The sequence below is a fragment of the Meles meles genome, chromosome 2 (genome assembly GCF_922984935.1).
Source record: "Meles meles chromosome 2, mMelMel3.1 paternal haplotype, whole genome shotgun sequence".
Lineage (NCBI taxonomy): Eukaryota > Metazoa > Chordata > Mammalia > Carnivora > Mustelidae > Meles > Meles meles.
In genome coordinates, this window is record NC_060067.1 from 109179133 (window position 1) to 109194997 (window position 15865).

At 38.0% G+C, this 15865-nt stretch overlaps 1 protein-coding gene across 6 annotated transcripts in view; it reads left to right on the plus strand.

Annotated features, from left to right (window-relative positions):
• The first annotated feature begins 521 nt into the window (after window positions 1-521).
• The window catches only part of EMCN (endomucin), a 125240-nt gene continuing 109896 nt past the window's right edge, over window positions 522-15865 (plus strand). For 4 of the 6 annotated variants that reach the window (XM_045998366.1, XM_045998368.1, XM_045998367.1 and 1 more), the window contains exon 1: window positions 523-760. In XM_045998366.1, the coding sequence (XP_045854322.1) occupies window positions 691-760 (70 nt within the window). In that variant the 5' untranslated portion in view covers window positions 523-690. Of the gene's footprint in view, window positions 761-15865 lie in introns of all 6 variants that reach the window. The other 2 variants (XM_045998370.1, XM_045998365.1) reach the window with 2 other exon arrangements.

Below are 15865 nucleotides of genomic sequence, written 5' to 3' on the forward strand. Positions count from 1 at the left end.
ATGAGCAGTGAACGGTCACATTGTTGCTTAATTCTATTAGACATAGCCTGAAAAACCTCCCTGGACATCCCTAAGAAGTCTTCGCTCACTCGAGAGCAAAGCAGGACCTATTTAATACGGTTTGGCACTGATCTCCAGAAGGTGGTCTTTGCTCTTCTGGCTTTCAAGTTGGAGAGAAGGAAGAAAAGTTGATTCCTTGTGCATTTTGCTCTAAACTTTAACCCTCGAGCGATTTAAGCCTCTTTATCCAAAGCGAGTCTCTTGTTAATAAGGCTCTTTTTGTAACTATTCCGAAACACACTTTCAAAACAAAAGTTAGAAAGCTGTATGATCCATTCTCAAGAAAGATCTGTTTCTGTTCAGAACCCGCCCTGACCTTTTTGTTGAAGAAGAACAAAATAATGGAGTAACAAAAACACAAGTGGCTGCCAAAGGAAGAGAAAAAAAAGTTCCTGTAAGGCACTGAAACAATAAATCTCCTCTCTGCTGAACTCCCAAAGGGAGTGTGTGTATTTCCTCCCGTTCTTTATCAGAGCCCCCGAAATAAGTAAGAATGGGCAGTGGCTGCTCACACTCCGCGCACCTTTTCCATTTGCTAATAAGGCCCGGCCAGGCTGGAAGGGAGTTGTCCCTGTCTGACTCTGGAGAAAAGCGCCACTGAGACCATCCACAAGACGATCCACGAGCACCATGAAACTCATTCAAGTGACCATCCTTTGTCTTCTTCTGCCCAGTCTTTGTAGCAGTAACAACGACACAGGTACCGTTTTCTCTTATTCCTCTGACAGGGTGGATCAGAAATCACTGGGAGGGGACTAAGCCTCAGTTTATCTTCAGGGACCTTCCCCTGAAACTTGGATGCAGCAATTCCTTTGCTGTGTCGGGTGCGTGGGTATTGACCTGGAGTGCATGGAGAAGGCTCTATGGAGAGGATGTTTGTTTGCACGGGAAGGAAATGTTTGCTGGTGCAGTTGGCCTTGCTGTGTATTTATTTGATGGCACCATAAAGGTACTGAGAATGCATGACAGCATTTTTGAATAATAAAAATCTGGGGGTAAAATGCTGGTTACAAATGTACTGTTTCTCAAAAATGTTCCTCTCAGGCGTTAAGCCTAGAAATAACAAGATTGTCGAGTATGGGTGAAAGGCTGTAATCAGAAATACTGCATTGCAGATGTTGGCCTATATTTGTCCCAACTATCTTTTGGTTCTGATAAATGGAGAGGCTGGATCAAGCTGCCTGGGGAAGTAAATATTAATATCTCGAGGGGGCAGGATGGGTTAAGAGGAGAGTCATTTGATTAAAGTTAATAACATTTGCTCTGGAAATAAGCACATACCTACACATATACACACAACATTTTGCACAACATTTCAGAAATTTGCAGACAGACCACAATTTCAGAAATTTGGTAGTAAAGGGTATATATATAAACCACTATAAGCTCTGACTATATTAATGACCAGTTGCAAGAAATTATTACATATGGCTGTAGCCCTTTCTGAGAGATTCTCTGTAAGCAATTAAATTTGATGAATATTTATTAGGATCTTAGTACTTACCAGTGCAAAGAATACATAAATGAGGGGCGCCTGGGTGGCTCAGTGGTTTAAGCCGCTGCCTTCGGCTCAGGTCATGATCTCAGGGTCCTGGGATCAAGTTCCGCATCGGGCTCTCTGCTCGGCAGGGAGCCTGCTTCCCTCTCACTCTCTCTGCCTGCCTCTCTGCCTACTTGTGATCTCTCTCTGTCCAATAAATAAATAAAATCTTTAAAAAAAAAGAATACATAAATGATTAAGATTACCAACGATGTCCTTACCAATGATTGTCCTTACCAACAGTGGTAAATGTACTGTTGGGAAAAAACAAATATGTAATCCTAATACAAGACAGATTTGGCAAGTGTGAAAACCAAAGTACCAACTATCATAAAAGAACACAGTTGGGAAATATTGATTCTGAGGGGCCCTGGAAAACAATCAGTTCAATTTCATTTTGTGTGTGCTCTTTTCAAAAGTTTGTTTCCTACAAAAATTCTAATTTAGAATAATAGTGTAGGAAAAATTAGACACAGTCTTTCAACAATCTTTGTCATTAATTTCCCAAAATACATATACAAACTTAGGATACATTCCCAAACATTTCAAAATCATGTATGATTTCTTATCACGCACCTTGGCATTTCCAGAGTTAAGTTGCCACAGGTCTCAAGACCAGAAAATCTAACTTAGAAGAGTTACCAAGCATCTGATTTTTTAAAATAAAGAGTATTTATGAAGGGCCACAGAAATCAGTACATAAGCATGTAAATAACTCTTCAGTATGCAAGGGAAATCCTGATGCCATGAAAAACTCTGCTCACAAACAGGTGTCAGGTCAATATAAATTTGAAAGTCTGGGTTAGGCTGCTTACCACGCCAGCTCTTCTACCTCACTGGTAATGAGCCCAGCCTGTTAATAGTGTCTTCTTTCTAAGGAATAGTTAGCCCAAGTAGGATAATTTCTCTTTGGAGCAGAGATAATAATTACATCATAACAACCCTATTTGTTAACTTAAAGAATGTGTCTGCAAAAACTACTCCATTTGTCTTAGAAAAGGAAGTTCTAGCACAAGAGCATAAACTGACCATCTGAGTGGAGCTTGGAAGGAGTTAGAAGAGATTTTCCATCCAGGTGTATGACTTTGTCACACCTGGCTCTGCCGGTTTTATGTTTCCCTTCCCAGATAGGGCACAGGAAATGAAGCATTTCCTAAGCTGATTTATTAAGTTCTTTCCCTAACCCCCTATACCGGAAACACATTGATTTTAAAGCTTTGTACTTTGCCCAAACTTAGAATGCTTACCATATTTCCTCAGCAGGGTTGATTATTAGGGATGAGGAGGGAGGCAATTCCTTGGCCTTAAATTCACAAGTTGTCAAGAATATCCATGCTTCTTTACATAGCAATTTATTCCTAAATAATGATATTTAGAGAAACTGACTACTTTTCTTTTTCCTTCTGGCATTTTTGTCAATCTCAGATTTAAATACATACAATGTAGTCTTATGTGCTCTTTGTGAAAATCGAGTGAATCTTTCTACACAGCAGCCAGTGACCTTCTATTACTTGGTTGGTGGTATAATATTTTACCATCTCCAATTTGGAAAGCTCTTCTGTTGAAATACACAGGGAAGGTTCCTGAAAAAGAATTGTCATTCTTTCCCAAGGTTTTCTGAATTGTATTTAAAAATGAACAGCCTTTCCTTTTGTGGCTTTTAAACCCCTCTGGCTTATAAGCATAGATGGAAGAGCCTTTGACTGTCAGGACCAAGAGAAGCTAAATGAAGAGAGATTCCAAGAGAGAGGAGGCCCAGGAAAAAATGTACTCTCCCAGCACCATTTGCTTTTTGAACTTTACACGAATTTAGGAAAGATTAAAATGTATTAGGCATTTGCGAACAGGAACAAACATCATTTTATTGATATCTGAAGAATCATTGCTTGGAGAAATTCATTTGTTTGGGATTAAACATTCAGTTTCATGGGGAAAAAATGGATCGTAAAGACTGTGAGACAGACATTATGCTAAATGCTATAGATTTATAGAGATCAGTAAGACTCCGCCATGACTCTTGAAATGGGAGAGAGAAGAGAAGTAAAGCAATTATAAGTTTGATTATATTGTAGGTCTTAAGTGGTAAATAAAGAATGGTCCAGAGCTTAGTTTTCAGTGTGGGATATCAGTAAAGGCTTCATATAAAAGTGGAAATTGTGATAAACTTCGAAATTTGAAAAACAGATTTCAAATTGATGAAATTTCTTGAGTGGAAACATGAAAACCTGAGGATATTCTAATGTACACATGTCAGAAGGTCAAAGATTGGACATAGGTTAAGTTTTGGAAAATAAGGTTGGAAATAGAGCCTCAAGACATAAGCTGACTACCAGGATGAGCCAGAGGGGTTAATAGTCAATAGTTAAAATTGAATAGTTATTTAGTTTAGAGCCTCTAAATACGTTTGAATGTGAGAGTTACATGATCGGGGATATAAATTGGGAAGATTAATCTGTCAACAGAATATAAATTAGACTATTGTATTCAAGAGAGACAAAAGATAAAGAAAATAGAGCAAATGTTAGAAATTCAAGTTTGAAAGCCTATCAATAAAATAAAAAGAAGGATCTGGGAAAGCACTAAAGGAAGTAGATAGTTGGTGATTTGACATATTCTTGACCAGCAATGAGGGAGAAAGTGACTGTGATGTACAGAGAGTATTATCTGAATACTAGGAGTAGGGAAACGGTTTGGGAAGAAAAGGAGGGAAAGAGAGGTGGAGACAGTTTAAGGAGAAAATTCATGTATTTGACTTTGAACATGCTGAGTTTGAAATCCTAGTAAGATATTTAAATAGAGATGCACAGGGTAAATTAAAATCCATGGGTAGCTGGAATGCCCCTGTAGCTGGATGAGGGGGTAAGTGTTCTTTATTCTTGAATCCCAGGATTTCTGAGTCCTGCTTTTTGTAGAATTAATAACATAGAAAGTCAATTTATTTCTCACCTAGATACTCATATTTCTAACTCTCTTATGGCACTTGTTTTTTAATTCTGTCATAATTATGTGTAGGCATATCTTATTTCCTCTACCAGACTACAAGCACCTTGAAAGCAGGGACCATATATATTACCATATGTAATTTGTCCAATAATAGTTATTTTTTAAAAAAGATTTTATTTATTTATTTGACAGAGAGAGAGAACATAAGCAGGGGGAGTGGCAAGCAGTGGAAAAAGGGGAAGTAGCCTCCCTGCTGAGCAGAGACCCAGACGTGGGACTCGATCCCAGGATCTTGGGACAATGTCCTGAGCCAAAGGCAGATGTTTAACCGACTGAGCTACCCAGACACCCTTGTTCAGTAACTGTTTTAAACATATAATAAGGGCATAGCTGAATGAACACTTAGATGAATGATACAATTGCCTTCATTTTCTTTCATTTTTGATTTCTTCCAATGACAATCACTTACTAGTTTACTGCCTTGTCCTTGTGAAAAGATTATGGACACATATGATACATAGCATAGAACATGGATACAAGTGGTGGATTACTTTGATCCCTGGCTATGAAAATGGGCACCAAATATAAGAAAAGGGACTCCTTATCAAAGGTAAGCCAATTCCCAAAGTCTAGCCGGAGGAGAAGGTGATAGGTATAGATGGACAATCTAGTACCAGGTGACAGTAATTGACAAAAAATCTGGAGATGGAAACTGCTCTGACTATGATTTTGCGGGGGAAGAATATCTAAAAAGAACAGGCTCTACCTTTCCTTTTGGGGATAATTTACATAATATTTTCTTATAGTTAGAAATATTCAAGGAGAAAATTTGCTCAACCAACTTCTTAAAAATACAAAATGGCTTTTTTGAAAAACAAAGTTCACAAAAAAGGAAATTTAAGAAAGTGAAATAAATACCACACATCCTTAATTGATGTGTTATTTTAGATCACATATGAGCTGCTCTAGAGCAGATCATTTTACTTATTACTTCTGTTTAGCTTCATCACTATCAGAAAATCTTACCTAAAATAAGTGATCTGTTGTGGAAGAATGAACCAATATGCAAACAAATCCAATGGGAAAGTATTTCGTCCCCAAACCATTCGTTTAACATTCATTTTTTTCCACGACTCATTTTTTTTAATAGTCTCTGCTTAAAAGTAGATGTGATTTCATTCTAGAATTCCTGTTCTCAAAAGACTCATAACAGCTGTCACCAGTAAGTTCTCTGGCGATTTTATCTTGCTAATTTTAATTATTTAGGTAACTCAGGGAAAAGGATGATGCACATTTGAGGGTTTCAGAAAGTTTTTATTTTACTGGATCATTGCCCGTCCTTTCGTTTTCATTGATGAAGGTACATTTCAAGCTTTTAACTTTAACAAATTTTAACAATTTTAACTTGTGAATAACTATCTAATTCAAGTAACTTTTATTTATTTATTTATTTATTTATTTTTTTAGTCATCTCTTTCCAACTTCCTCTTCATCTCTGAGAACAATTCGAGATGTACATTTCTAAACACTGAATGTCAAAGCAGGAATGTACTCTAAGGGACTTTCAATTCCTGTTAGTAAGTGCCTCCTTTCCTGTTACTGAATTCCTGTAGGTCATTATAGCTCTATCAGAGTAGGATAATAATGCCTGTTGGGTGTTAAAAGAAACTCTTTCAGTTAGCAAACAAGATCCTCTTTGTGCTGTTGCAGACACATCAGCATCCATGTGAAAAACATTAGTGATGTTAATTACATCTAGAAAGGCCACTATATGGGTCCCAAATTTGGGAAAACCATAAGAAAAATCATTTTAAAAAAAGAAAAGAAAAATCATTTTCTCAACTTAAATAGAAGTTTTGTGTCTTTTGGAAATATTAGCAGAGATAATCATAACTAATCTCTAAATAGAAGCAGCCCTTGTATAAAAGTATTAGATACCTGTTGTGTCTTTCCCTATACCCTCTCTGGCTGTGCTTACTCCAGCCATTGCTATGGCAACCTGCTATGCACAAGTGTAACCTCATGTGAACTTGTATCCTTTGCTTTCCTGTCTGCTGTTATTCTGACAACAAGGCATGTGTCACTTGCAGAGCCCCTGTTGACAGTGATGTATGTCTGAACTGGAAGAACAGGAGCAGTAGCCCTCTATGAGACGAGTCATGCCAAAAGGGGGATGGAGCTAGTGAGTGAATGCTTTCCTCCTCTATTCCTGCTCCATTTCACTGCCTTAGTCCTCTAAGCTTTTCCCTGACTTCACTCTCATTTATAGACTGTCTGCCCTCAAACCTTTGTCTCAGGCTCTGTTTTCTGGGGAAATCCAGAATTTATTATTTTTCTTGATGGGAACATTTTGGTTTGAATGACAGTGTATACAAAGATATAGATCATCACCATTTCTCTGATACTCCAATTATTTTTTTTTAAGATTTTATTTATTTATTTAACAGAGAGAGATCACAAGTAGGCAGAGGGGCAGGCAGAGAGAGAGAGGGAAGCAGGGTCCCTGCTGAGCAGAGAGCCCTATGCAGGGCTTGATCTCAGGACCCTGAGATCATGACCTGAGCTGAAGGCAGAGGCTTTAACCCACTGAGCCACCCAGGTGACCCTCTGATACTCTAATTATTATTCACTACCTTTCTTCCTCTTCATTTAAAAAGCAAACAAATGAAAGTTTTATCAACCTTTTGTTGAATACATTCAATCATGTTCTAAGCAGGCCCTGTTCTAAGGCAATCATTTGCCTATTTGTATAGAGTCAGTAATGAATTAAATTGTGAGGTTGATAGCCAAAAATGTTGGAGTCATTGATTTTATTCTTGGTGTGCTGCCCATCTGAAATACGAACTGCTTTTGACATCTGTCTACTCAGTCATGTTTTGGCTTGAACCCAAATTAGCTGGGTCAAAACCCAGACTCATTTGAATTGGGTCCAAGTGAACCCAGGTGAGTATCGTCACAACATCTGACATCGACCGTCATCGTGTCTGGCCCTTCATGTAGATTCCTTCCATCACAGCATTTAAGGCCAACTTTATGATTCCCACTTTAATGATTAGGAAACGAGGCTATAAAATTATACTAGAGCAATGTGGCTTAAAATCAAACGAGAGGATGCTATTCTTTGAAATCTTCCTTATAGCTTGCTGCCTTCCAGTGTGGTGAAACTGTAGCAAGTTGAGTTTTTCGGAAAGAAGAGAGGAAGGAGAGAGACTTGGCACTTGAGTAATTCAGAAGCCACTGCTGCCTCTCCTAATATCTTCCACACCTTTAAACCACAAACTAAGTGCCACAAACGAGTTTCTGCTTGATGTTAATGATCCTCTTCAGACGTTTGATTCAATTAACTAGTAGAGGATGCATTGAAAGGAGTTGTAGGTATTTGCCTACCTATCCCTTGTTAAGTTAGTTGAAAAAAATATATAATTTTTTTGTAATATAAATGTGAGTGCAGCTGATATGGGACTGGGAGGAGAAGAAAACAAGTAGAGGAAATAACTATTAGTGAATTAATCACTTAGTGTCACATTTATAATTCTTTTGGAGCCGGAATGTCTGGGTTCAAATTCCAGCTCTCCCACTTTACTATCTTGGGGAACGTGGGCAAGTTACTTCACCTTCAGTTTTCTCAGCTGTGAAGTGGGATAAGTGCAGTGTCTACCTCGTAGGAGTATTAGGGAGATCACGTGAAGAGATGTACACAAAGCACCCAACATAGTGTCATGCACGTGAGAACTCTAGAAGGTTTGCTGAGTTTTGGAACCCAGAGACCTATATTTTATTATATCCCATTCCTTAGATAAACTGCCTTATTTCCAAATTGATTCTAATGCAAAATCAGCAAATATTTAAATAATTATTATGTTAATTCTCACAAAATGAAAAGCCAACACATTAATATTTCTCAGGGAAGAATTGGTACAAGATACTAGAAAGGTGATTGCCAAGTGATATTTTAATCACATTATATAAGGCACTGTTTGCTATATACAGATTGTATACAGTGTTTTTCAGATTTGTAGGTTATTTAACTCACTAATCCCTGAAATTCATAAATAAAATTATGTTTATTTTTTAAATTTTTTTAAAATATTTTATTTATTTATGTGACAGATCGAGATCACAAGCAGGCAGAAAGGCAGGCAGAGAGAGAGAGAGAGGAGGAAGCAGGCTCCCTGCTGAGAGCCCGATGTGGGGATCGATCCCAGGACCCTGGGATCATGACCTGAGCCAAAGGTAGAGGCTTTAACCCACTGAGCCACCCAGGCGCCCCTAAAATTATGTTTATTTTTAATGAGGATTTTAACTCTGGAGTCTGGGAATTGTCAACATCCTCACATGTTATTACCTGTCTTCTAGCACTGAGCACTGCTTAATCTACTAATATGTTAGTAGAAGGAACCTTGATTTTATTTATTTATTTTAAAGATTTTACTTACTTATTTGACAGACAGAGATCACAAGTAGGCAGAGAGGCAGGCAGAGAGAGAGGGGGAAGCAGGCTCGCCGCAGAGCAGAGAGCCCAATGTGGGGCTCGATCCCAGGACCCTGGGATCATGACCTGAGCCAAAGGCAGAGGCTTTAACCCACTGAGCCATGCAGGTGCTCCAAGGAACTTTGATTTTAATGTGAGAAACAAGTTTGGATCTAGCTTCTTAGTATGCTGAAATTGATCAAGATATTAAGTACTTCTTAGCCTCTATTTATCTAAATATGAGACAAATGATATTTGTTGACACAGTATTAGAGTTACATGGAAATCAGAATACCTATTTTAAGTGCTTTGTAAGTCATAAATTACTATTTAAATATTAGTTATTGTTATGCAAGCTAACATTTAACTCACAGAATCAAGGGATAGGTAGGAAGGCATTTCATAAATTTGAGAATTTTTCCTTATTGGCTTGGTCTATAATGGCCGTTCCACCCTTGCTCTTTTGGCTCTAATACCTTTATATGTTTCTCTATGGCTGCTACATATTCAAAGAGCCGTGTGTTGAAATAATGCTTAAGTTATAAAAACCACACGCATAAAACACAGAAAACCATTTGTATCACACATTGAGCTTATTTTTTAACTAAATGGGAAAAGAAATTGTTTTCTTTGGTATGAATTGTGAAATCGTCCTCCCAAGGCATTCAGCAAGTGTGAGGACATAAACACTGAGCTCTTAGACACTGTCCCTAGGTTCAGAGGCCACTCCTGTACCTGTCAGCTCATGGCCATTGTGAGAACTCCTCTCTCCAACAGCGAAACATCCCGCAACTATCTCTCCCTGCAAATCCAGTTTTAAAAAACGAGACCCACTATTTTAAATGCACAGAATTAAGTAATTAAAGATTTATTAATAGTAATTGCATTTTGGAGATTACAATAATGAAATTATGCGAATCCATAAGCTTCTTATTATTTTTCTTTTCTTCTTTCTTTTCCCAACAGCCTCATTTGTTGAGTATGAGTTTTATACTAAAGTTTACAACTCTATAGATTTGCAAAGTAGAAAAAAAATGACAATGCTAAAACCATTTAAAAACCTGTTATTAGATTCCATTTATAGCCTAACTGAATGTAAATCTGTTGGCAACAAAGATAATGTCCAATTGATATCTTTTCCCCAGGACCTATCTTTGGACACATAGGTGATGCTTACTAACCAGCCCTTGCTTTAATTTGGAGAACTGTCAGCAGAGTTGAAATGTACAAGGTATTCCTGGATCTGTTTTCAGTAACTTGAGGACAATATTAATTTTTGTCCTTGGCCTGTATAGTGGAGAAAAATTGTGGGTGTCTTTTGGGATACTCTCTCAGTTTCCTGAACCAATTTGCTTTGTTTTATGAAACTGACCTTATTGCTGTATAAATAGTAGAATATGCCTGCATTTGGTTTATATGGACTGTTCAAATCATATAGGAATGGTGTATCAGAATGCAAGTGTTGAGTCATTCCTATCTTTTGTTCATGAGAAAAAAATGGTATCCTATAATTCTATGTATCAATCATGGGGTAATTCTGAAACAGGTAACACTATTCCTTATGCCTACCAAAATGCAAAGTTATGAAAATGCAATTGTAAAGATGCATTGATTAAAGATTTTACCACTCTGACTCTGAGGTCTTCATTCACTATGTTGAGTAATTAACTTTATTCTAATCCTGTCCAGAGGCAAAGGCATTAGATAATTCAGTTATTCCTAAGTTTTAAAAATTCCATTGATTGGTAAATAAACAAATGCCCTTTGAACAGTTGACAGGGAGTTCTCAGGTTTTTACTTTGCCAAATAAAGACAAAAAGCACCTACAATGTGTATACCATTTAATAGTGTATTACATAAAGTCTACTTTAGCTGTATGCATATATTTGGCAATTTAACAATTTTTTTTTTCACTGCCTTTGACCAGTATCACAGCCAGCCCTGTGCAATTGTGGAGTATACTGTTGGCTAAGTCAAGAGCTCGTGGTCTTAGTCATCAGGGGCCAGAAACTTGTTGTGTGACTGAACCAAGCAAATGTTTTAACCTCTAAAGTCTTTAATTTCCCCATCAATAATAAGAGTGCAGTTTGACTAAATGATATTGAAGTTTTTTCCAGATCTACAGTTGTATGATCTCTCTGTAACAAGCGATTTCTGTATATTTTGCCTCAAGTTATCTTTCTTCACTTTCATCCTGTTATTCCTAGATTTGTTCACTTTGGACCAAGATGCTCAATTCCATCCCCTAATGTTTGTTTCCTTTGGGAATTTTCAGATAGTTCTGTAAGATAGTAACCGATTCTCATGCAACGGGTCAGTTCTCTGCCATGAGAGACAATTCTCAGAGTACACATCAACACAAGACACCTTTTTCCATTTTCCATGTGGTATTATTTGTATATAAACTGGAGACATGTGATGGTGGGAGGGATTTTAAAAAAGAAAAAAAAAGGACAGAGAGAGAGAGAGAGAGAGAGAGAGAAATTCATTGATATCCAGAAAAAGATTGAGAGAAAAGATGAGATTAAAGGAGTCTGAGAAGGTACCACAGGCTAGGAGAAAGAGAGAAAGCTTCTCGAAGAGGTTTGGAATGGGGAAATACCAGGAATGAGAAGAGGAGGGAGAAGGATGTGTAACAAATGCTCCAATGGTTTAGAAAGAATGCTCCCCATAGGACTTCTAGCCACTCTTGCCACTCTAATAGACGTGGAATTCGGTAGGGTTCTTTCTTCTTTTTCTTTTTTTTAACAAATATTTTATTTATTTATTTGAAAGGGAGAGAGAGAGAGAGAGAGAGAGAGAAGGCAGGGGGCACAGGGAGAGGGAGAAAACCTCAAGCAGACTCTGTACTTAGGGTGCAGTTCAAGGTGGGGCTTGATCCCTTAACCCTGAGATCATGACCTGAGCCCAAACCAAGAGTCAGAGACTTTAACCAACGGAGTCACCCAGGCACTCCAGTTTCTTTCTTCTCATTATTAAATCTCTTGTTAGTCCTTCATTTCTCCATCCATTCTATTTGCAAAATACTTCACATTTTTCTTTCTTTTTTTTTTTTTTTGGTCTTTTTTTATTATTTGTTTTAATTTATTTATTTTTTTCAGCGTAACAGTATTCATTGTTTTTGCACAACAACCAGTGCTCCATGCAATACGTGCCCTCCCTATTACCCACCACCTGTTCCCTCAACCTCCCACCCCTGACTCTTCAAAACCCTCAGGTTGTTTCTCAGAGTCCATAGTCTCTTATGGTTCACCTCCCCTTCCAATTTTTTTTCTTTATAAACATATAATGTATTTTTATCCCCAGGGGTACAGGTCTGTGAATCGCCAGGTTTACACACTTCACAGCACTCACCATAGCACATACCCTCCCCAATGTCCATAACCCCATCCCCCTCTCCAAACCCCACCTCCCCCCAGAAACTCCCAGTTTGTTTTGTGAGATTAAGAGTCATTTATGGTTTGTCTCCCTCCCAATCCCATCTTGTTTCATTTATTCTTCTCCTATCCCCCTAACCCCCCATGTTGTATCTCCATGTCCTCATATCAGGGAGATCATATGATAGTTGTCTTTCCCCGATTGACTTATTTCACTAAGCATGATACCCTCTAGTTCCATCCATGTCGACGCAAAGGAATATTGAAAAAGAAAGCCAAAGTGGGTGGCATCACAATTCCAGACTTCAAGCTCTATTACAAAGCTGTCATCATCAAGACAGCATGGTACTGGCACAAAAACAGACACATAGATCAATGGAAGAGAATAGAGAGCCCAGAAATAGACCCTCAACTCTATGGTCAACTCATCTTCGACAAAGCAGGAAGGAATGTCCAATGGAAAAAAGACAGCCTCTTCAAGAAATGGTGCTGGGAAAATTGGACAGCCACATGCAGAAAAATGAAATTGGACCACTTCCTTACACCACACACGAAAATAGACTCCAAATGGATGAAGGACCTCAATGTGAGAAAGGAATCCATCAAAATCCTTGAGGAGAATGCAGGCAGCAACCTCTTCGACCTCAGCCACAGCAACATCTTCCTAGGAACATCGGCAAAGGCAAGGGAAGCAAGGGCAAAAATGAACTATTGGGATTTCATCAAGATCAAAAGCTTTTGCACAGCAAAGGAAACAGTTAACAAAACCAAAAGACTGACAGAATGGGAGAAGATATTTGCAAATGACATATCAGATAAAGGGCTAGTGTCCAAAATCTATAAGGAATTTAGCAAACTCAACACCCAAAGAACAAACAATCCAATCAAGAAATGGGCAGAGGACATGAACAGACATTTCTGCAAAGAAGACATCCAGATGGCCAACAGACACATGAAAAAGTGCTCTACTTCACTCGGCATCAGGGAAATATAAATCAAAACCATAATGAGATATCACCTCACACCAGTCAGAATGGCTAAAATTAACAAGTCAGGAAATGACAGATGCTGGCGAGGATGTGGAGAAAGGGGAACACTTCTACACTGTTGGTGGGAATGCAAGCTGGTGCAACCACTCTGGAAAACAGCATGGAGGTTCCTCAAAATGTTGAAAATAGAGCTACCCTATGACCCAGCAATTGCGCTACTGGGTATTTACCCTAAAGATACAAACGCAGTGATCCGAAGGAGCACGTGTACCCGAATGTTTATAGCAGCAATGTCTACAATAGCCAAACTATGGAAAGAACCTAGATGTACATCAACAGATGAATGGATAAAGAAGAGGTGGTATATATACACAATGGAATACTATGCAGCCATCAAAAGAAATGAAATCTTGCCATTTGCGTCGACTTCACATTTTTCAAAGTACTTTTTGATCAGTTATTTATTCCTTGCCATTGCCTAGGGGATTATACAGGCTGCTGTTATTGGGTTCATTGTCAGAGAAGAGCCCAAGTACACACACATTAGAACTGAGATCCGTAAGTCTTAACATTTATTACTCATAAGAATCACTTAAGGTGTCTGTTAAAAATAGATTTTCTGGGCACCTGGGTGGCTCAGTGGGTTAAGCTGTTGCCTTCGCCTCAGGTCATGATCTCAGGGTCCTGGGATCGAGTCCTGCATCGGGCTCTCTGCTCGGCAGGGAGCCTGCTTCCCTCTCTCTCCCTCTCTGCCTGCCTCTCTATCTACTTGTGATCTCTCTCTATCAAATAAATAAATAAATAAATAATCTAAAAAAAAAATAGATTTTCCTAGGGCTCACCCTGTGATCCCAAGACTTCTTCCAGTAAAATCCATAGAACTATGCTTCCAGCAATTACTACAAATAATTTTTATACACTGGTATATGGACATACATTCTGAGAAATCCTAGACTAGACTCCAATTCCCTGACTAGCCATCTGAATTCTTTTCATTGCCCTATACCCACAAAACGACCAGAGGTGTTTTCCTTTAAATACCTTTAAAGAAACTGCTAGGGTCTAGTGCTTTTAGAGAGAATTTGACATTAATTCAGTGTGATCGTTTTTTTGTTTTGTTTTTTGGTGTTTTTGTTGTTGTTGTTGTTGTTGTTGTTTTTGGCTTGTACTAGTTTGTATAATAGAAACTAGATTTGGCCAAGACATATATTATTTGAAGTGTTGAAATCTCCATAAGAACATAGATACTATTCTATTCTATGAAGTGAGATCTTTACAGTGTCTCTTTTTCTGCTTCCTTGTCCCCTCTCCAGCTTCCTTCTAATCACTGTATGTTGGAAACAGAGTGAGGAAGGAGTGAGAAAGTTGATTGAAAGGTATTACTTGACCTGGCACTATAAATTGTGCCCAGAGGTATAGAGTGGTGCATTTTCATGGGTTCCTCAAAGGTGTGCTTTTGGGCCTCTTTCCCCTTGCAGCTCTTTGGTTCCTGAGAATGGATCCTTATTCTGGGAGTTCACTGGTTGCTCATTCCACAGCCCTAGTAATCCTGTGTTAACCCAGAGTTTCAGATTCTAAAATGCCAAACTCTCTAAATAGCTCTGAGGAACAGGATTTAAAACAGCTCTAAGTCTACTCTCTCACTCTCTCCCTTCACTTGATCCACAGGAGATAGTCACGTGTCTCTTTCTGCAATAATCCCTGCTGGGACAGTCATTCTCAGCATAGTAATAACTCCCCTGGTCCTAGACCAAAGCAGCTAGCCAGCAGTCTTTCATTCTGTTGATTTTACCAGATGTGAGTCATTGTCCCTATGTCATTCAACTATAAGGACAACATATTTTAAGGGAGGTTTGAATAGCAGAACCAGACGAGCCTTGCTCATTTGGGATGAAGGAATTGGGTATTTCTTCAAAAGAAGTATTTTGCAATAGGCTTCTATAAAAACATATCTATGTATCTCTCTCCACATTTTTATGTTCCAGGGTGGAAAAAGGGATGCAAGTGCCACAGAGCAGATTTTAGATGTTTTATTTGAAAAATTATATGTGATTATTTATCTCACAACTTTGTGATTTCTCATACATTGGTAACCAAATAAAACTTTACTGTTCACATACTGTGCCAAATATCCTGTGTCAATCTTTCCTTTGAAACAGTTAAAAACTTGAATGTGTATTTTCTCAGTTTAATGTAGTTATGCTATAAATTAATATTATAATTAGAACAATAAAATTCTCTGTATGTTTAGAAATGAAAACATTTCCTTACAAATAACCTAGGGATTGTAGAAAAAAATCATGATGGAAATTAGAAAATATGTTGAATATGAAGAGAAATAAAATATTTTATATGAAAATGTGTATTATGGAGTTAAGTCAATGGTTACAGGGAACTCTATAGTCTTAAATATACACATTAGAAAGGAAGAAATAAAAAGACAAAGTAAACCCAAACAAAGTAGGTGGGAGAAGATAAGAAAAGC